The 21,123-nt window shown below is 33.3% G+C and overlaps 2 protein-coding genes across 5 annotated transcripts; both read left to right on the top strand.

Moving 5' to 3' along the window:
• The first annotated feature begins 315 nt into the window (after positions 1 to 315).
• Positions 316 to 7,438, top strand: LOC130647448 (ras-related protein Rab-14-like). 3 transcript variants are annotated; one of them, XM_057453307.1, is made up of 5 exons: positions 321 to 388; positions 3,559 to 3,641; positions 5,533 to 5,662; positions 6,063 to 6,240; positions 6,864 to 7,438. In XM_057453307.1, the coding sequence occupies exons 4-5, from the start codon at positions 6,073 to 6,075 to the stop codon at positions 7,290 to 7,292; spliced, it is 597 nt and encodes a 198-aa protein (XP_057309290.1). In that variant the 5' UTR covers positions 321 to 388; positions 3,559 to 3,641; positions 5,533 to 5,662; positions 6,063 to 6,072; the 3' UTR covers positions 7,293 to 7,438. The 3 variants fall into 3 exon arrangements, with proteins under 3 accessions (XP_057309289.1, XP_057309290.1, XP_057309291.1); XM_057453306.1 differs by lacking the exon at positions 5,533 to 5,662 and having other exon boundaries at positions 316 to 388; XM_057453308.1 differs by lacking the exons at positions 321 to 388; positions 5,533 to 5,662 and adding an exon at positions 578 to 704.
• Positions 7,439 to 11,168: 3,730 nt separating this feature from the next.
• Positions 11,169 to 20,745, top strand: LOC130647084 (uncharacterized). Of its 2 annotated transcripts, XM_057452812.1 has the most exons (4): positions 11,224 to 11,290; positions 14,393 to 14,438; positions 19,656 to 20,058; positions 20,371 to 20,745. In XM_057452812.1, exons 2-4 carry the CDS (start codon positions 14,403 to 14,405, stop codon positions 20,694 to 20,696), a joined length of 765 nt encoding a protein of 254 aa, XP_057308795.1. In that variant the 5' UTR covers positions 11,224 to 11,290; positions 14,393 to 14,402; the 3' UTR covers positions 20,697 to 20,745. The 2 variants fall into 2 exon arrangements, with proteins under 2 accessions (XP_057308796.1, XP_057308795.1); XM_057452813.1 differs by lacking the exon at positions 14,393 to 14,438 and having other exon boundaries at positions 11,169 to 11,290.
• Positions 20,746 to 21,123: the final 378 nt, after the last annotated feature.

Consider the following 21,123-nt stretch of genomic DNA (forward strand, 5'->3'; position numbering starts at 1 on the left):
GAAATTAAAAAAAAACTATGTTTAAAAACAAGAACTGTAGCTACCTCTTGACTTCCACAAAGATTTCCCGCTTCCTTGCATTTATAGAGCTGCGCAATGTCTGACTAGCACAGTGCCAAGTTAGGTAATTTACAGAACGCGAAAAATATTGCCCAAGATGGTGTAGAGGACAACACGGGCTGGAACAATTCCAATATACATTATTATACGGTAATGATGACGTTCAAAAATTAACCCGAGAAATGCTTACGTTTTAAAAAAAACTTCATATTGTTCAGATAAAAATTAATTAAAAATCATCTCTGCAATGGAGAGTGTAATGTGGTGTGTATAAAAAAGAAAAGTTCTTTAAAACAACGTTAACATTGACACAAAAAGTTTATTAACAGTAAGTTGATTATGTTATACTTAGAAAGTTTTTAAAATTGTTTGTTATGTGTTTAACTTACTATCATTCCTACTTCATTATTGATCGAAATAATGGCATCCATTTTTAATTTATTGTTTTTTTTTTAAGCCGCCATTTCCTTTACGATTTTCTTGATCACTCACTCATGAAGTGGGCGGTTGCAAAATAATTGCGTAAAGTGGAAAGTAAGCAGGCCTTGCTAAATAAGCACTGAGGCGAAGTTCGATAAAACAGCTGTTATGAAATCATAGAAGACAAGATAACAAAAAGAAATCGAAGACAAATCCACTCCTATGTGTGTTTATCATATGTGAAAATCAGTTTTTTTCAACACTATTTTTATTTAATCGGTATTATACATAATGTATAGCATCTTTGATAACGGGGGAGAGTGCTTATAGTAACAGCTTGAGACAGTTAAAAACTAAGGAGATAGGTAGTTTTAGATCATAGAAAAGATCTTATACTTTCACCATAAGGAAGCGATTAACAGTTTGAACAAGAGACATCATGGAAAAGTAAGGCATTATGATTATTATGATTTACCCAGGATAACCTCTTCAGTCCTAATAGTACTGTTATCAAAGAGGGTCCTGCGGAGGAGGTGCTAGTGCATTAAAAGCTCCCATTTGTGTTACGGAAGGCGTGCAACACAACAGACACTTACTAGACAAACGCCTAAGATATCAATCCTATTCTCATGCTGAACGTTAACCAGAAAGCGTCGATTCACACTTTTATAGTCTTTGGCATGACTCGGGGTTTGAATCTGGACTGGAGGGGAACACTATACCACGAGGCCCCCAGTCGACGAAGTAAGGTTGCTGATTTGAGCAAGTTACAACGTTTAATTCACAAAGAATAACACCAAAACTTTAATTGTGTATGTTTATAAAAACTTACGTTGAAAACACAACAAAGGCAGTGTGAAAAAAAGTTGGGAAAGAAAACTGTTTTTGTTATTTATGTTGCTAGTGTAACATGGTGTTCCAGTTATAGACAAGTAAAATGGAATACAAGAACAAAGGCGCCTAAACGAGATTGCTTTTCTTCATCCTATTGCTATGGGGTGCAACATGTTTTGGAAGGTCTAGATGGATAAAACCAGATAAAATAAAGGTAATGCCAAAAATAATAGAATGTCAGGAAAGAGTGTGCTCACTTCTAAAAAAATGTAAATTTAAATTGTTAGAACTTCTTACCCTGTTTTTGTGAACAAATACTTTCTGTGATGGTTTGTACAGCTGGTTGATATAGTTAGATTTGTGTTTTCTTTTTGATGTACACAGTGCCATCACTTTCAACCCAATTAATAACACTTAATATCACCTTCTCTGAAAAACCCTCTCGTGTGAGCTAGTACTCCTTTTTCTAGGCGCCTTCCACATTGTCCTCTTCAACACTAGGCGAAATACTTCATGTTTCTAACCTTGTTTGACCAATATCCTTCCCTTTTGATGTTAACAGCGATGCCTTGTTTCCTCTTTTTAACTAGTTGTTAATGACGATAAGGTATATTAACAAGTAGTGTTCTTTTACACAGGTCTCCTCATTAGTTGATCTTTTTTTCTTTCTTTCCGGGGCTCTAATCATTCTTTAGCTGGAAATTTAAACCTTTAAAAATATCTCTCATTCTCGCTGTACCTCAAGATTTCTATTTCGTTATTACCGGTTTTAAGCATCCATGCATCAATGCAACCAGGTGATGGTAACCATCTCTCATTTTGAATCGACCACATTCGTCCACTCCAGCCTTGACAGAGTTGCATTTTGTAAACCTCTATTGTTTTATTCGACTGTTTCATTCCAGTTTGTAAATCGAATTAAAAAAGGCTCCCTCCATGGGACTCACAATCAAAGATGTGATGAAATTTTATTTCTGTATACAAAACGCCACCTCTTTTGACCTCTTCTAGGATGGCCTTGCATTCATCGCAAAAACATGGTACCTACGCATTCCTGTAAGAGACTAAAAGTGTTAAACTGAAATTAATCGCTCTTTAAGAAAATTTATGACTTGCAAACAGCACCGCATGCTGTCTATTGTTATGAGCGCAGGGAACGTGTGACAACTCTATTCATTGAAAAAAAGGTGCTGCTTGGTTGTTGCCTTCTTCATTCAACTTCAAATGATTGTAAGGTAGCAAGTCGGCTAACATAACATATAGTAGAAGGCTGTATTTAATCGGAAGTGCTCTGCTTGTAAACATTGTAAGACTATCCTCGATGGCCTAAGCATCAGTAAAAGAAAAATCAGATCTCAGGCAATTTGTGGCGTTTCTTCGTGCGAAGTATTTAATATCGAAAAGTATGTTACAAATTTTCTGTATGGCTTTAGATCTTCAAAAATGTTAAATTTCGTTCCAGAACTGAAGTAATTATATGTTAAGTAGATAGTGGTATTTTGGAGAAATTTCAAGCTTCCGTCCTTTTGTCCTTTTTATGATGCAATGTGAGTATGCCATATTCAATTTGGAATCCGTCTCCATATACGGACACCGTAATCAACCACCTCTTCTACCTCCCTATAGGATTCAGCTTCTCTTTAGAATCATATGTAACAGTACCTTTGTAACCTTTGACGTGTGGAATGATTCATTTTAAACCCCTTCCCTAAAAGCAAGACTTGTTACTCACTTCCACACAGTACAGCCATTGGCTATATTACGTTTACAGTAGGAATCTGATAAAAATTTAAATAAAATTGAGAAAAAGTCAAAATGAACATCCTAAAAACACGCAGCACTTGTCTCATACTTTAATGCGTTTCACAATGTCCACAGCTTGTTAGATTTTAGATTGATGTTCTAATGAGATCAAATTATATTTGCTTGCTCCTGTAAATCAAAAATATGTCTGCGTTGGTAATGCACAGTAAATTTAGCCAAAGTATACTCTGTGAAATGGACATGTAAATGCGTGAATAAATAATCCAGTTGAATGCTCGTCCCTAATACAACGACAGATTCATTTGCCATTCCTTCAGCGTTCAATTTTGCAGGCATAAATTTCGGAATAGCTCACTAGTACTTATTACTATCTCAAATGCGAGGATAGTATTGGTTTCCAACTCTTAACTGACTAACTTTGGCCCAAATGATCGATTACAACGTCATCAACGAGCATTCATGCGTAAAGTTTTATTTTAGAAAAATTTCCCCTGGGAAGACTCGAACCAGCACCACAGCAGAACATTGCATCTAAGTGCAACGCGCTAACCAACTGGGCTATCGTAAGTAACCTTTACCTTTTCGATTTTTTCTCTTTTGAGATGGTGTGTTAATCAAACAAAACATTATTTTTTACCACTGTTATATTTATTTGAGTAAAATACAATGGGAAAAGCTTAAAAGATACGCTGTTTGATCAAGTTAATGGAGGGAATGGGTTGGAGTGGATTAAGGGAATTTTATTTCTTTATAAGCAAAGCAAAGCAATTTCTTCATAACAAATAGGCGATTGAAAAGCATTCTAAGTTACTGTCCGATTGCGTATTCGCCATCTTAGCATTTTTAAAATGCAATAAAATTGTGTGCAAATTAAAAAAGGAATGGCAAAAACAACAATTTGTAAAGAGAATTTGAAAGAGAATTAATTTAACGTGCAGAACTTATTTTAAAACGTGTCAATTTAATACATGTTATTGCTTGTGTTCGTGAATATATTACAAGCTTCTGAAAGTCTACATTAGCATTGCTTTGGTTTTGCAAAAGGTATTTTTACCTAATTGCAAAAACAATATGCCACAACGACATGGATTTATGTTCGCGTCGTTTGGTAATGATGGCGGTGTCTAACATCGGAAAATTCTTTCGCATGTGTATTCACACTTCTCGAGCGCAAAGTGGTAATTTTTCTTCAAAATACTGCACACAACGTCCAGGGCATTGACCAGGTGCATTAAAGTCTTAAATTTCCCAGCTTCCTTCCTTTATATCAGCCAACATGAGGCATAGACGAAGTAAATCAACTCACCGTTTATATTTAATTTGAAATCTATTACATGCTTTATGTATAAGAATATTAATATTGGAACCAGGCTGGTCACTATTCTTATTTCTCTGTTGTTTAAACAATGGACCAATTGTTTTTAAATTTCCAGCCTGGTATTTTTGTAAAGCATGTCTTATAAAAGAAAAGCATGTAATTGTACACTATTATCACTTTATTTAAATTTTTCCTACAACCGTTTTCCTCGTTTTGCCTTTTTTAACAACCCTTAACACTCGTCCGCATAACCACCCTTGCCCCCCTTTCTTGTACAGTTTGGTTATAATGCATCACGCTTTTATTAGAATTTCGTTTGTTTGCTTGTATTTCAGGTTAAAAAATTGACCTATTGTTTAGAAGATAGATGACTAGAAAAACAATAGAGAAATAAAATAATGATCAGACCTGGCATGAATTTTGATATTCTTATAAAAAAACATGTGACCATTAACTATCACTGAAATTATTTCTTGAAAAATATCGCTGGTCGCCCCATTTAGCTGCTTTAAATTTGCGCAAACTTAGTGACTACATCTAGACGTCTTAACTTTTTACTGTGTCCAAAATGTTCTTTTAGCAACTTACCAGAGTCCTTTAAGAGGCTTTAAGACCTAGTAGCAGGGTTTGTGTCATAGGCCAAGTAGGATAACTATCACTTTGGTTTTCCCATATGCAATTAAACAACATCATTAGGAGTGTCACTAGTGTGAATGTAGTTGCACCTTCTTAATAACGAGATAGTTTAATGCAGCTTATGCATCTTGTTGAATTTCACTAAGAACTTTAAATATCATTAAATTTTGTTTCTGTAACAGTATCTAGTGTAAGGGAATCACGAAGGAAGATCTTAGTTTGTTTCAAATTATTTCTGTCTGTCACGAAGCATTTATGTTACACTTTGCACGAAAGTTATAACTGTATAATAAAATGTTATATAAAAGGAAGATTTGACATAAATTAATTGTTCATTGTCATTATATATCTTTTTCCTCACTTGCTTGCTTGCACCAATTGCACGAATTACAATTGCAACTTCTTTTTCAAAGGTTTTAGGCTTTGCCTTTGTAGGTTTTTTGATTTATATATAGTTCTTTCTTTGAATTCTTCTCTTCAACTTTTTTGTGTTATTTTAGGAGCTTCCTGCATTGAAAATAATATTTTGTGGAGAATAAAACATTGGTTATCAATCCCTTCGAAGTCTTCTTTCGTTCTCAAGTTATTTACGATTTTGAATATTAAAATTAAAATCTTATGATGTTATATGTAAGTTTTAAAAAATGCTGACATTACATTTCTACTTGCAAGCATATTATCAATACAATACGTCCACACCGCTTAACTGATTTGACACTATGTAAGCTTGTAAGGTATTTCAAATGTTAATTTATGCTCAGCGCCTTAAAACATCGTCAATGATGATGTAATAAGGTCCACTGAAAATTTTTGAAGATTAAGTACAACAAAGGGTTTTGAAAAAATTTCGGAAGATTTGATAAACAACTTTTTATCCCCTACAACAAAAATATCATTTTAAATGCAGAGATATATATAAGATAATTTTATTTAACCTCGAACATATATTTGCACATGATGAAATTGTAACAATAGTAATTCAGTTATCAAAAAGCAGATAAATTATTCAAAAGTAAATCCTTTAATTTAGATGAAGGGAAATGTTTTCCAAAAGTGAATATCTGAAGTTGTTAATGATTGGTGATCGTGATGCAGGAAGAGTAGATTTAAGACACCTCTACATATACAACGAATGTCCTGATATGTATGGCATAAGTGACTTCCTGTTCACAAACGTTACGATCAATGGAGATCAAGTCCAACTTCAGGTAGGTCCCTTTATTATAAACATTGTCCATGTGAGCAAGTACAAGGTGAACTCAATAACATATCAGCACTTACTCTTTTCTAACTTTGAAAAGAAATTAGTATTATTCATATAACGGGTACTATCTACCCGGTAATGCTCATCTTGTGGGCATCAATGAGACGCTGCCGGGCAAAAATATCCTTCATCGTCTGCTTGACTTCTCTGATTGAATCTTAAACTTCTTTTAAATGGAATAAGAAAAAGAGCAACGAATTGTTTGGGATATTCGTCAATGAACTAATACAAAAACTGGTGTCATTTATAGCAAATACAGAACTGTTACTAAAGATGTATAGCTTTTCCTTTCCTTCTGCTTTCTCAAAAGGATTCTGATGATTACAACGCACGGAAGCATCTGCTTTAAATTACAGTTTTTTTATATTTCAATTCAGTCTATTTAAAATTTAATGCACTTATCTATTTTCCTCATAACGTAGCCTTAAGGCTACGTTATGAGGCGCGTTTCCATTTGAAACTTGGATAATATTTTTGTCACTGTTCGTACGCACCAAAAAATGAGACTTTTACTCTTTTAATTATTCTCTTTTAATTGTCTTTCAGGTAATATGTTCTTTTTTTCAGATTTGGGATAATGTTCATGGACGTCACCGATTGGTATATACCCCTTGTGCAAGAGGTGCTTTAGGTGTCCTCTTAGTTTACAACATATCAAGTCGTGAAAGTTTTGATCATCTCACCGATTGGCTTTCTGCACTTGAAAGGGTACCTAAAGAGGATGTAGTTATCACTTTGGTTGCAAATGAAGTTGATTCAGAACAACCTAGAGTTGTGACAACAGAAGAAGGAAGAAAATTTGCAAAAGAACGCAACTTGTTATTTATAGAAACGTCTGTCAGAAGGAGAGTAAATATAAATGAGATGTTTGATTTGACTATTAACAACGTCATAGAGACTTGCAAAATAAAGGGAATAGATCCTCTTGCTTTTGGTAGAAGTAAAATGATGCAACACAATGCTTCTTATAGTAAACAAAGCAAATGTAACATTTAGGTTTAATAATGGCCGTATTTTCCTGTAATAACCAGCATGTTCATTCTTTTTTAGCTGTTAATAAATAAACTAACAACTTTTAAAAAGGAATCAGCTGAAAAAAACTAACAGTGAATGATAAATATATACACAAAAAAGCAAAATAACTCCTCAAAATGTTTTATTGGCAATATCGTTTACCCTTTTTATAATAATTAAATTATATTCATTTTTAATAATTGTCAAAGTGGAAGGAAATATATCTTTTTACTTTACTGTTAGTGAGGAACAAGAAGTAAAGCAGGTTAATTAAAAAAAGGAAAAATTGGCAACGTGTTTGAGCTTTAACTAATGAAATTAACAGCATATTTTTTGCTGAAAAGGATATGATATTTTTCAAGGGGCATGTCCTTCGAAAACGCCCTCCTCTTGTAGGCCTTCTTACACTTCTGGACTACTCTCAGACAACCTCCCACCCCCAACCCCTTCAGAACACACTCACCTTTTGTACACCCCCTGTGGATGGTTTTTCTTGTAAGAGTCCTGTATAAATTAGCACCGAATTAGTGATATTTTTGAAGGTTTCACTGTTCGGTTCCCTTAGGCAGAGAAGAGATACACATGTACTTATGCATTGCATAATTTTTTTTACCATGGAGAACTAACAATTGATAACAATCCAAGCTTATTTAGTCTGTGACTATTAACTCTATTAACTTTGAGAGAAGTTTTATATCAATATTATCCCGCTTAAAATGGATATAATAGCTGATATCAGCTTTCTTATGTTTTCCTTAACTAATCAATCCGTTTATTGCAAAAAAGAAAGATGGCGTATTGAGTTCTGCAAGCCATTTACTTCCTAACTTGAACGAGCCATATACTGCCCTTCCTTTGCAGATGGCGACTTAAGGACCATAAAAAGAAGTATTGTGAAGTTACCCACCCAGATCTAGTTTAGCTATAGCCAGTTTGCTTAAATTTAAAAGCTTGGAGAGAAGAAGAAAGGGAAAAAAGGAATAGCTGGTATTTTACTAGCTATAAGCCAGCTATAAACTAATAACGAATATCACTGATAGGTGTTTTATAACTCCGCAGAGAAGAATACCAGACGATGCTTTATAGCACAATCTTTATATAACCATGTGTAGATTTTTGTGTTACTGATATTATAGTCTAATTTTTAGCTAAACACAGACAGTTTTCTTTGTTGTTTCAACAACTGACGTCTCTTCGTGTGGCATGCAATAATATGATAGCTAAAATAAAAATTTTCTAGTAGATTTCTTCTGACAAAATCATCATAGAACACACATATATGCTAGAACCACTGAAAATGTAAGCACAGAAATCTACCTATAACTAGCTAGGGGCGGGCAATACAATAGGTTTGTGACGCTTAGTGGATTTTTTCAGCAAAAGATGGAGTGGTTAGGGTTGAGATAAATTTGCTAAAGATGTATCATGATGAAAATCTGTTCTAATATGAGTCATGGGTTTTTTGTGTGTTGTAGCTGTGTAGCTAGTTAAAACACAAAAGCAGAAGGTATGGGATAAAGTTTCTTGGTTATTTGAACAATGGCAAACATCACCCATGACAGGTTCATTTTATAGTATCAAATTCCGCTCTCTCCAAGTTTGTTACAAGGGTTTGTTCTGTCGATCAGAAGTTCAATGTGTATATAGTTGATTTTTGGTTGTATTATCTGGGGTTAGGAATAAAGTATCCGTTAAGGGGGTGGGTGGGTGTGTGGGGATTTTAATACACAAAATCTGCTAGGCGTAACAAACCTTGTTTGTCTCAGGTCCGTTATGGTTTTTGTTTTGACCACCCTCAAAATATGCCTGATTTAGGCCTATCGATAATCGAATTTTATTTTGACAAAATTTTATTTTTTTTAAATTCGAAAATTGCGTTAGACCTTTTAACAGTGCAATGAACTCAAGCCAAAGAAATTTACAGGAGCTGTATTAGAATTAGGTGCTGTAGGAAAATTATGTTTTAGTGACACACCAATTGTAAATATTTTAGTATGAAGATTGTATATATTAATATATTCTTTGTAACATGCTATTTGTTTGTTTGTTGTTTGCTATTTGTTGTGGTGTGGTATGTCAAAAGTTAATTTTTCCTGAAATTTATTGTTTTCAAATGTATCAAACTTAAAATTCCTAAAGTACTCTTATCCCTATTAATATATTAAAAGTCTTTAAGACTAAATTTCTATATTGCCTGCATTATTATGCCTACATTGCCGTACGTGTTGTGGTTGTTTTGTAAACACAAAAAACAGCACCATTTTCATCTTATACAAGGGAGCGTTTAAGTTTATAATTTCTTTCTGCAATAATCATATTGTAAGCATTACTCTAAGTCTGCTTGTGTTTGGATAAGCATAGCTCAGCGTGATTTTGAATTTTCGCTTGCCCATAAGGCATGTAATGCGCTCTTTTTTTATGGGGAAATATTTTTATTTTACGAGTTACTCAAAAAAATAATAAAAATTACATTGTAGTAGGGCTGAACCTTGAAAGTTATGCCGGAGTTTAGGATTAATGTTAGGGCAGGATTATTTTAAATTTCCCACGTTGTTTCTCGTGGTGACCCGCCGCTTAACTCGCCATTCTCAATGTTACGAAGAGCGTAAGTAGTATTTACGCTATAGATACAAAAAACGGTGTTAAGGTTATTCGGCGGAGCATTTTTTAATCAACAATGCAAAAATTTAGTTGCATTCCCTGGGAATCGTTGAAGAAATTTTCCTTTATCCTTCCCTCTCCTATATTATCAAAGCTCATTAGTTATCATATGAAAAGAAGTCTGTTGGCTCAAAGTAAGCGCAAAATTTAATCACTTTTTAGCGGGTTTTTTTTTCAATAAGATAATCACGAGTGTGGAATTACTGAACAGGCGAAAATATTTTCCAATCCATACCAAAAAGGCGAAATTATTAGAGTCGGGGTATTATTATGTCGTAACTAAAATATAAGAAAACGGTGGAGTGAAGTGAAGCAAACAATTATGATCAAATTATATTTCTGCTTTGAAAAATCACTTCTATTTGGACGTGTTTCAATATCGCCTCCGTCAATTTCTTTTCTGCAATGGGCCTATAAGCGGAGTACATAGTGAATTTTAGTGATGAAATACTTAATTGGCTTAAGGGAGGCGCTTATACTCGAGTTGGGCATATGTTCGGAGGTTTAAACGATAAATGCTTACAAAATGAAAAATTCAAACTATGATATAAATTTAAACAATTAAACAAAGCGTATTTGTCATTATTTTCTTCTACCAGCTTTCAGCTGTATACTGCAGCCATAATCAAGTATTCAGAAAATTAAAATTCTGTTCTGTCTATATAAACAAGTTCCAAGATCATTAAGAAAAAATATGTCAAAACACGTTTGTATTTAATTAAGCAATGTTATGGGCGATAAGTGAAAAAATCAATGAATGCTCAATGCCTTTTGTCTCCATATGCGCTGCTTTCTGGTCTTGAAATTGTGTTGCGTAGTTATATTATGGTTAGTATGTTCGGCCAATTTAGTTCTTGTTACTTCAAAGAAATCCGACAAATTCTGTATTTTTTCTTAAAAAAAAAAGTTTCCTAATTTTTAAAATCGATGTTGGGTCTTTTAAAGAAATATCAAACTGACGTAAAAAATTTCTTCTATCACTTTTGTGTTCTGGGACCGAGGTTGCTTTCTTTTTTAAAAAAATAATTTGAATGATAATTCGAATCTAAAATGTCAAAAACAAAACTGTTGTTGTAGAGCGGCTTTTGTTATCAAGCGAGTATAAAATTATTGTTTGTTATAAAAAAGAAAAACGTACAATGATATAACGTCAAAAAGAAAACTGATTGGAAATGTGTCAGACAATTGTAGCTATCTATACATTTTCAATTTGTTTTCTTTGGAATGAAGCAAAGTTTAGTAATCGAAGTAAAAAATTGATTGAACTTTTATCCAGAGAACGCTAGCTAGCAGCCTATTGAGAAAGCAAAAGAAACCAGGTGTGTTGTTTAGATTATCTGGTAGAGAAATGAATTTAGTTGAATAACGATATTTAAGCCGTTTACACTTTCAAAGCTATACTTTCCTTTAAATATGAAGTGAAATATGTCTTGCGCCTGAACATATTCTTTTTTGTAAGAATATACCCAGGGTCAGTTAAGAATATCTTAAGAATATGTCCAACCTCGATTGTTTGTTCTAAATATAAAAATAATTTGCCAATAGTAGCAAGTTTCATTTTATTAAGGCATTATATATTCTCAGGACATGGACAAGCTAAGAATATATTCAGAATAATGAGGATAATGATTCAAGTTTTTATATTTCTCTTTTATGTGTTTTAACTATTAATTTCTTATATTGTGAATTCTGGAATGGCAAAACAAGTATATAGTTTTAGCGCATTTCGCTTTTTATGAACGGTTGTTAGACACCTTTGATTTTGTTGGACATTTTCCATTTTTATTTTACAATTTTATTTATTTATTATTTGTTGTTGTTGCACATGCGTATATTTTTAGACGTTTTGTTTCAGCAGTTATACACATAGAATAATGCAGATTGTGAGCAACCTCGATCCCAATGCATTTTTTTATCTTTCTGCCATCCCGTTATAAAAGAGACAAAGAGCGCTAGTCGAGGTTGAAATGTGAGTTTTGAAAATTCAAATAACTCTGTTGTATGTTTTTGTTTGGTATCCCTTACATCAGTTTAATGAGAGACTCAATGGATTTTTCCACGGGAATTCAGATAACTGTTAATTTCTTATATTTTGTGTAAAACTTTGACAGGTTGCTGTATGCAATAGACTGATTATCTGATTTTGGTATGACCTGTTACAAATTGTACAGTGTGAAAATTTAGGTAAATAGCATTTTTAAGCCGTTGACACGCTTCCAGCTAAACTTTTCCTTAAATATGAAGTTTGTCTTCAGCCTGAACATATTTTTTTTTAAGAATATACCCAGGGTCAGTTAAGGGTATCTCAATAATATGTCCAACCTCGATTGTTTGGCCTAAATAAATATAAAAAGAATTTGCCAAAAGCTATAGCAACTTATAGCAAGCTTTATTTTATAAAGTCATTATATTTTTTTCAGGACATAGACATGCTAAGAATATAATTAAGAATAACGAGGATGGTATTTGTCAAGAAAGTTAAAAACTTTTTTGTAATAATATATGTACTTTAAACAATGTGTCAGAAGTTCAGAATATTCTAAGAATATGTCTAACCTCGATTTTTTGTTCTAAATTTAAAAAAATTACCAATAGCTTTAGCAATATATAGCAAGCTTTATTTTATTAAGGCATTATATATTTTTAGGCCAGGAGGATAATATTTGTCAAGAAAGTTAAGAACTTTTTTTTGTAAGAATATACTCTAAACAATGGGTCAGAATATGTCTAAACTTGAATCTTTGTTCTAATATAAAAATTTGTATAATTTTATTAGAAGTTTAATTTCTTATTGCGTATCTCACAAACTCAGCCTTTTCTGTTCAATGCAATGGGGCATTACATGTAGCAGAAATTGCCATTAGCTATAACAACTTATAGCAAGCTTTATTTTATTAATTTAGCCCTGCTAAAAATATATTAGGAAAATAGTATTTGTCAAGAATGTTAAAAACATTAAGGCTGAAACGGAATAACACAATTCCTATAAAATACACGGTGTATATCCTACATAAGAATTTTATAAACTATAAAACGTAATTTTTTCTGTTGTTAGTGGTTTTAACTCTAAGACGTTGGTTATGTCGTTATAATAAACCTTAACCCTATTCGGTCCGGGGTTCTTCGAACATACTATGACCGGGGAGGGCCCCCCCCTCAATAACGTTTTATAGGGTTGTTTAAATTGAATCAAACTTGGCACGCTTACAGTACGTCATAAAAGGAACAAAATGGCAGCAAAAAATTTTTGCTTGAGTCAGCAAATTTTCTGTGACATCATCAGAAACTAGAAATTTGTTAAAAATGCCACTATCTGCTTAAAATTTAATTACTTTTGTTCCAGAGAGAATTTTTGCATTCTGTTGGAAGTTTCTGAAAGCTAAATAAAAGTTATGTAACATATTTCCCAGTTTTTACGTGGATCGCATTAAAAATTGCCAAAAATTGCCCGAAAAACCGGTTTTTCCGATTTTCCGGTAAAATCCGACAAAATCGGGAAATCGGAATAATCACGTGTCCAAATTATGCACAATGATTCTTCTTAATAAAAAAAGTTGTGTTGCAAGTTTCAAGTTCTAAGGATAATCCTAACAGAAATTATTAAATTTCCCCCATTATAAGGATTTCATAGAAATTTATAGGGGTAGTTTCGAGTAATGGCCAATATCAAAGCCTTTGAAAGGTATGGGACCTAAAAATTTGGCATGCAGGTGTCTAATAGATAAGCATTAAAACTCAGTAAGTTTCATAGCCATATAACGTAGTAATAAGGATTTATTAAAAAAACCGTCAGGGGAGGGGGGGGGGGGGCGAAATCCGCCCCCGGACCGAATAGGGTTAATGTAAACAAAGTTAAATCAATGTTTACATCTGTTATGTTACCGTTTAAAATATTATTCGATTCTTAAATTCGAAAACACTGCATTGTTATCATGTAAGGCACGTTTGTGCATTGGGAGGGTTGCAATAGACTAAATATCTAATTTGGTATGATGCATTATTAGAAACTGTACGGTGTGGCAATTTTGCAATAACCCTTTTTTTGTGTGACTTAACGGTTTTTCTAATGTCTGGTATACCATTTTCCCTGGTCTATTTTTGGCATAAAGCAAGTATATAATTTTAGCACATTTAGATTTTTACATAACTGTTGTTAGCCACCTTCGATTTTATTAGACCTGTTGCATTTATATTTGTTGTTTGACCTGCTTATATTTTTGAGCGTTCTGTTTCAGCGGGTATAAATATAAGGCACATTGTGAGCAACCTCAATCCCAGGGCTCTTTTTCTCTTAAATTATTTTTTTTTTTTTGCTGCACATGCTTATTTTTTGGACGTTTTGTTTCAGTGGTTATAGATATAGAATAATGCAAATTGTGACTTTTAAAAATTCAAATTACTGTGTTCTATGTTTTATTTAGCATCCATCAAATGAACCTGATGAGAGATTCAGTGGATTCTTCCACGGTACTTCGGCTAGTATATGTTTAATGACATAATACGCTATATTTAGCACATAAGACTGCTGCAGTTTTGAAGACTACTCCCCCTCTTCGTGTTGGTGGGGTTTGTTTTGCAGTTCCTGAAAATCTCTTCAAACAGCCTCGTATCCATAACTAAAACCTCATTGTGCTATTATTGGGACGCTGCCAGTTCTCGTTTCAAATTCAATATTATATCCATTTTCTCTAGAAATGAATATTATATCCATTCTAATATCTCCGTACATATGGATATAATATCGATTTTGCATTATCCATTTTTTTCGAATGAGTATGTTGTATATAGTCATAAGAGTCAGGGAGTCTGGTTACTATGACCGTTATTATTGTTTTTTGCTGCGATGCTAGAGAAGCTATGATGAAACGAATATCAAGGCTTAAATTGCATTTTGTATATATCATTCCCACTACGAGAAATTACCAACGAAAAGGTAAAGATTATTTGAGAGGGTCAAGAATTGTATGGTGTTGTGTTTGAATAAACAAATTTCCAGCATTATTTTGATAACTAGCCTATGCTACATGGGTATTTGTATTTCTTTTCCAATTATAGGTATGGCTAGCCAGTTACAGCTTACATAGAGATTCTGACTTAGCTCCATTTTACAAAATCACCAGTCAGTCTGCATTAAATAAGGACAATTAATATTTAAAAACTCAGTGGACATTTCGCTAAAATCTTTAAGTGAAACATCTAATATCTCTCTCCTTGGCAAGGCTATGAATACAGAAGAATTAAACTCCCTGGTTACTGTAGGTGCCTTGATAAAATCTTTACTATATACAGTTCTAAATTTTTCGAAACGAACATGAATGTTACGCTCCGTTGTGATATATACTATCATGAACAAAATATGTTGAAACAAGACTTATAGTTTCGAAAATCGTCACCACAAGAAATTGCGCAGGCTGTTTCTATATTGGATCCACACATTTTAAACTTGTGAAAGTTCAGTTGTCATTATCCAGTCGTAAATATGCAGCTGGCAATTTTCAAAGACGTCTTAGGACTTACGCTATTTGGTAACGTCCAAATTCTTAAAATGTGCTAATTGTTGCTGACGTCAATAAGGACATTATTCACGAATTTTAGAGTATTCGTTTTTCCGGACGTGAATTATTTCGGTGTTTTGAGCATGTTGAAGAATGTGATTATCAATTTTTCAACGCTGTCTGCCTGGCCTACATGTGTGCAAAAGTATCAAATTTGCAGCCTTCCAGCTGCAGAGTATTGACTGTTTGACAGTTTTTTCCATATTTGGATAATAAGATAAAAACTGCTTTCGTGTCAATATTTTTTTGCACTATTGTAGTTTCCCTTTAAAAATAGTAATTTTGCATCAAGATATAAAAAGCGGTCGAACTGCAACGTTATCTAGTCCAAAATCACGTTATCATATATTTCTAAAAACGAAAATAGGCTAAAGCGTTGTAAAAAACCTTAAAAATGAAAAAAACCCGTTTAGATGTTTGAATTTACTTGATAGAAGAATAAAAAGGTTAAAATATAAAACATAAAGTATAAAAAATGACCTGTTAATCGATGACTTACCATGATAACATACGTGGAGTCAAACCAAAATTTTTATAACTATCCTGACTAAAAATAGTGAAAAAATCACTAAATTTTAACACCTTGTGGTAGGCTTCGGAATTGGTTACAAAAGGATTTGAGGGGAATAAGTTGGGGGTAACAATAGTCCCCATTCCGGGCTTAAGTAGAGTTTCAATCTGTCTAATGTGATTTTAACTAAATAAAAAAAGAACTGACTCTACACAAACATGTCAATGGATTTACTAAACATTGTCATTGACTGATGCAAAAAATAGGGCATGCCGATGTACTTGCAGCTAGCTACCATTTTAATCGGATAAGACGTGTTGCTAATTACAACAAAGCATGGGCGGTCGTGTTTAATGAGATACCAACATTCTTTTAAATCTATACAAAAGCACATTTGTAGAGATTGAAGTTTTTCATTGCTATAAAGACCACACGTTTGGCACATATATACGATCACTGTTATTGAACGTTAAATATTTCAATAACATGGGTTACCAACTCCAATCAAGATAAACGTGTTTTAGAATTTAAAAATGAGATTGTCTGTAACAGGAAGACTGTCTGTTGTACACTTCCATCCGAAAACTCTGTTTGTTTTTTAGGAGTATCTAGAAAAATTTAGAAAATCAAAATATCTTAGTACGAATAAAAAAGGCACGTAGAACCATGTTTTTAACAGCACTAGTGGATAAATCCACGAGGTTGCCCGTCCTTTATATGTGCATTTCGAGATTCCATAGCACAACGTTTTTCCTGCAAACAGACAGATAGAATACTGCTTTTATTATTATAGTGAATGTCTATCCACTATCCAGGAAGCCATATTCTTGATTTAACAAAAAATACTTGATGGATTGAATACAATGGAGGCTAAACTTATTTATCAGAAATAAAATCCAAGTCTTCTGTGATTAAAAAACAAAGGATTATTGTCATAAATTTATCAAAGACAAAAATAAAAAGTGCGTCACCACAGTCTCATTTTTTCAAAGATTTAACAAAATTTTAGAAACTTTTAAAAACTAGAAACTCAAAATTCCGAAACTATATTAATACGAAAGTTCCCTTGTAACCAACTTCTATTTTGTCCTGGATTACATAAAACATTCCTGCATTAATTTGGTTGTATGATTTTAATCTCTGTACGTGGGCAATAAACAATGCTGATACAATATCCGCATTTTTTGATAAAGTATATGTATTCTTTTCGGCGTTTTTTTATGTTCCACCTATGCTTGTAGCATCAAATGTATTTTTGCAGCATGGGACAAAACCTGACAATTCTGCCACACACTATAATTCCTTCACGACTATACGTAAAGTCTAATTGGTGATAGACGTTTCCACACTGAATTAAACTTGGCACACTTATTAGAAACAATAAAACAGTATTAATTTTTACTTAGCTATGTCAGCACTTTCACTAAAATACAATTACTTTAGTGTTAGAACGAATTTTAACATTGTGTTTAGAGTTCTTAGATTTTTACATAATATGCAAAGTCAAAACTTGCCAATTCTCTTGAATCTATCAAAAGTAATATATTTTCCCAATTTCAAAAAGATACAAAGGGTGGTTTCAAGTAATAGCCAATATTTAAGGTTTAGAGCAGTTTGGGACTAAGAATTTGGCATGCATGTGTCTAATAGATAATTAAAAAACTCAGTAAGTATAATAACTATGTAGCGTGGTAAGAAATATTAAAAAAATAGCAGGGGTGAGGGTGGTGGCGGAATCCGGCTTTTTCCGGACCGAAAAGAAGCGACCGGTTAATATTATCATCCAAAGAAATCGAAACCTCAAAATTTCTGTACTTGTTCGCGATATACTATGATTTTATACCTTATGTTACGATTGGCGCTTCAAGTTCTTCACATTATTCGATAAATAATAGGAAACGACTCAGCGAGAGCAGATAAAGAATTAGCAGATGAAATGACTTTTTTTCTTCTTGGTACCGCCAAACTCCACACACGCTTTTTTTTATGGTTCCGTCGTGCGTGTGTTGCTTTTTCAAAGCAGAATATGTACATTATTATTGGCAATTGCTAAGTGAATTTTTATTTGAAAAATGAGAGAGAAAAAAATTACATAACCTTGTTCTAGGCAACTTATTAACCGTTAAATGTCCACAACTACGAATGCAGATTGATGACCCATGGTTAAACGTAAGTTTAATAAGTCGGTTATCACCCAGGAAATAAAAATTAAATAACTCGAAGAAAAATTTGTGGATTGTAGAAACATAGCTTTTGTTAATACAGTGTTATACGGAAATTTTAAAACGACTTCATGATGTATAGATAAAACATAATGATGCATGTACAAACAAAGGTGTACCATATAGACGAGCCAGTAAAGTTGGTATACACAGGCGCGTCAAAACTGTTTATATACTGCGGGAGGGATATGATAAAAGCACTGGCCATTATTTCTAACGTATTATTTACTAGTTAAAAAATAAGTGAAAGGAGCGGGAGGCTATAGCGGATTATAATATCTGTACCTTTAACAATTAAAGCATTTGTAAACGTACGAATTACCAACGAATGGCAAAAGGATAGAAGGAATGTTGAATATAGAACTTTTTAACTTATAAACATGCTTTTTTATCCACTTTTCGATCAGAGTGAGACTTTCCATTCTGGATTATGTTACTTCACTATGTTTTTCGTTTGTTTTCAGTTTCATTTCTTTGCGGTTTTTTGTTGTCTTTCTGTTTTGTCTTTAAGTCAATTTAAAACGGCGCCATGTACACCGATTATGTGATTTAAAGTAACCACATTTTTGACGGCGTTTATATAAACGTAAGCAATCGAATATATTCTTCACCGCAGCATAATAAAATGCAACCCTTATTAAAAATCATTTATCAATAATTTATTCTCCAACGACACCACCAGCTTAAATACACAAGCACAACCTCTTTTACAGGAAAGAGTCCAGGAACTTTGCTTACTCCAGAATGCTTTTTATAGATAGATAAAATAGAAAGATAAACTGAAAACGTTTATTGGCCTTTGTAGTGCAATTAGTGATGATACTACTCCACTATAGAAATTTATTCTCATTAAGTAATATAATGGAAAAAGTAGTCTCCATGCTTTGCCGTGAGCCACTTGCCGGCACGTCACAACTGTCTACATTTTGCTGCAAGTAGATTTGCAACACATCTGTGTTCGTGATTTCCATGTTGATTGTAATTGCTTGGTGTCAATCAAATTAATTGATAAAGGGTTAGCTGACATAACCCTTTGGTCTTAATCATTCTTCTTAATTGCATTATTTCACTAAGCCATCAACCGAAAGAAAATATAAGTATCGTGTTAGAATCAACGTAAAGCGCATCGTTATGCATTGGAGCTGGTCGCATATCTGATTGCACGCAAACATGCTAGCACGGTTAATTTTTTTGTTGACTTCGGTTCAGGTAAGGATACATATTCCCAAGAGTTTCCTTTTGTCCACATTCACTAAAATACCGTGCCTCAATATCGGTGTGGTATTTGTAGAGTGTTTGACTTGTTAAAATACGATGTAGCTGCTTGTTTTAGCCATGGTGTATGGAAAAAACATGTGCCTTCTATTATTTTTTCTTATTACTATTATTTTGACAGATTTGTCATGGAAAAGTATCAAACATGTCAAGGACGGTGACTGACAAGTACCAAATAAGAGTGACAATCCAATCTGAAGATGACCTTGATCTATCTAACCATATCTCGAAATTGATTGAAGGTATTACTGATTGCTTATCAGATAAACGCTCGATATGCCAAATAAAAGACGTTCTTGACACTAAGTTCAACTCTAAAGTTATTTTAAACATTGAGCAAGTCAAAAACAGAATGGTAATTGCTGGTATCGGATTTTCCCAGAGAAGAATCAATATGCGAAGAAGAGAGAGAAGGAGTCCCAAGGTTGGAAACCTACGTGTTAAAATACGAGTACGAAGATCTGGTGTCGTTCTGATGCGGAAAAGTAAACAGAATGCAACGATTACCAGCAACAGCACAGGCGGTAGGCAGATTAAGGCGCTTTTTGCATCATTTTTTTTAATCGCTTAATTAGACAGAACCTGAAGGGGGCGATTTATTTGAGGGTTTGAGTTAAAATAGGTATTTGGACTAAAGTGAATTTGGCAAATTTTAAATTCAGGTAAATTTAGCGTGAGGTTAATAGCCAAACAATTAGATTGTGTGGTGAATTTTATTAAGCAAATTCTGGCTAAATTTCTTTATTTTAAATAATAAATACTGCTTTTTGTTTGAAATCTTTGTTCAGGTAACGTATTGAATTTCCTTGAAAGCATACTTTTTAAATTTCGTTTAGATGGTAGGAACACTTCAGGGAATAGAATGATAAAAAAGTGCTTAATAGATGGAAAATGGATGAAATGTCTTGGACCGTGGACACCTCGACCAACTACAACATGTATAAAAGGTTTCCGTTGCATTGCTAGCGTCACTGCTGTGAAAAAATCCAGAATTCTTCCTCCCACGGTGTTAATCGGAAAGAAAAAAGGAGCGCCGGGCAAAAGAACAAGACGAACAATCAGGATTATCAACGTTAATGCGAAACGATTTTCTCATTTCACAGTCAAGAAGTCGTTAAAGCACATAACGACTCAACTAAAGTCAGTGATTATGGCAAATTAAGTTATATTTATGTAAATACTATTCTGAAAAAAAACACTCCAAGAGTTTATATGCACCACTTATCTTTATCGAGGAATAAAAGCAATTAACTTCCACTCTGAATGTTAGACCTCATTGTAAAATTTCTATTAGGGTTGTCTTGGCAAAGTCATTTGCCACGTAGGCAAGTCATAACATGTGGCGCCGTAATAATTTAATAAACCCTACAAAAACTAGTTGAATTTAAAACATGCTGACGAAAAAAGTAGAGTTTTAAAGTTTATTTTGTTATCTTTAAAAAAGCTTAAGATGTCAATGCTATGACTTGTCAACGTTCAATTAATGTTTCCCGGGGATAAAAAAGGTAAGAGTTGATTTGATCTAAAATTTAAGCTGAAACGCTTATAATTAGTTAAAAGAAATCAGTAACTTGTAAAAAGTGTAAACA

This window comes from Hydractinia symbiolongicarpus, chromosome 6 (assembly GCF_029227915.1).
Source record: "Hydractinia symbiolongicarpus strain clone_291-10 chromosome 6, HSymV2.1, whole genome shotgun sequence".
Lineage (NCBI taxonomy): Eukaryota > Metazoa > Cnidaria > Hydrozoa > Anthoathecata > Hydractiniidae > Hydractinia > Hydractinia symbiolongicarpus.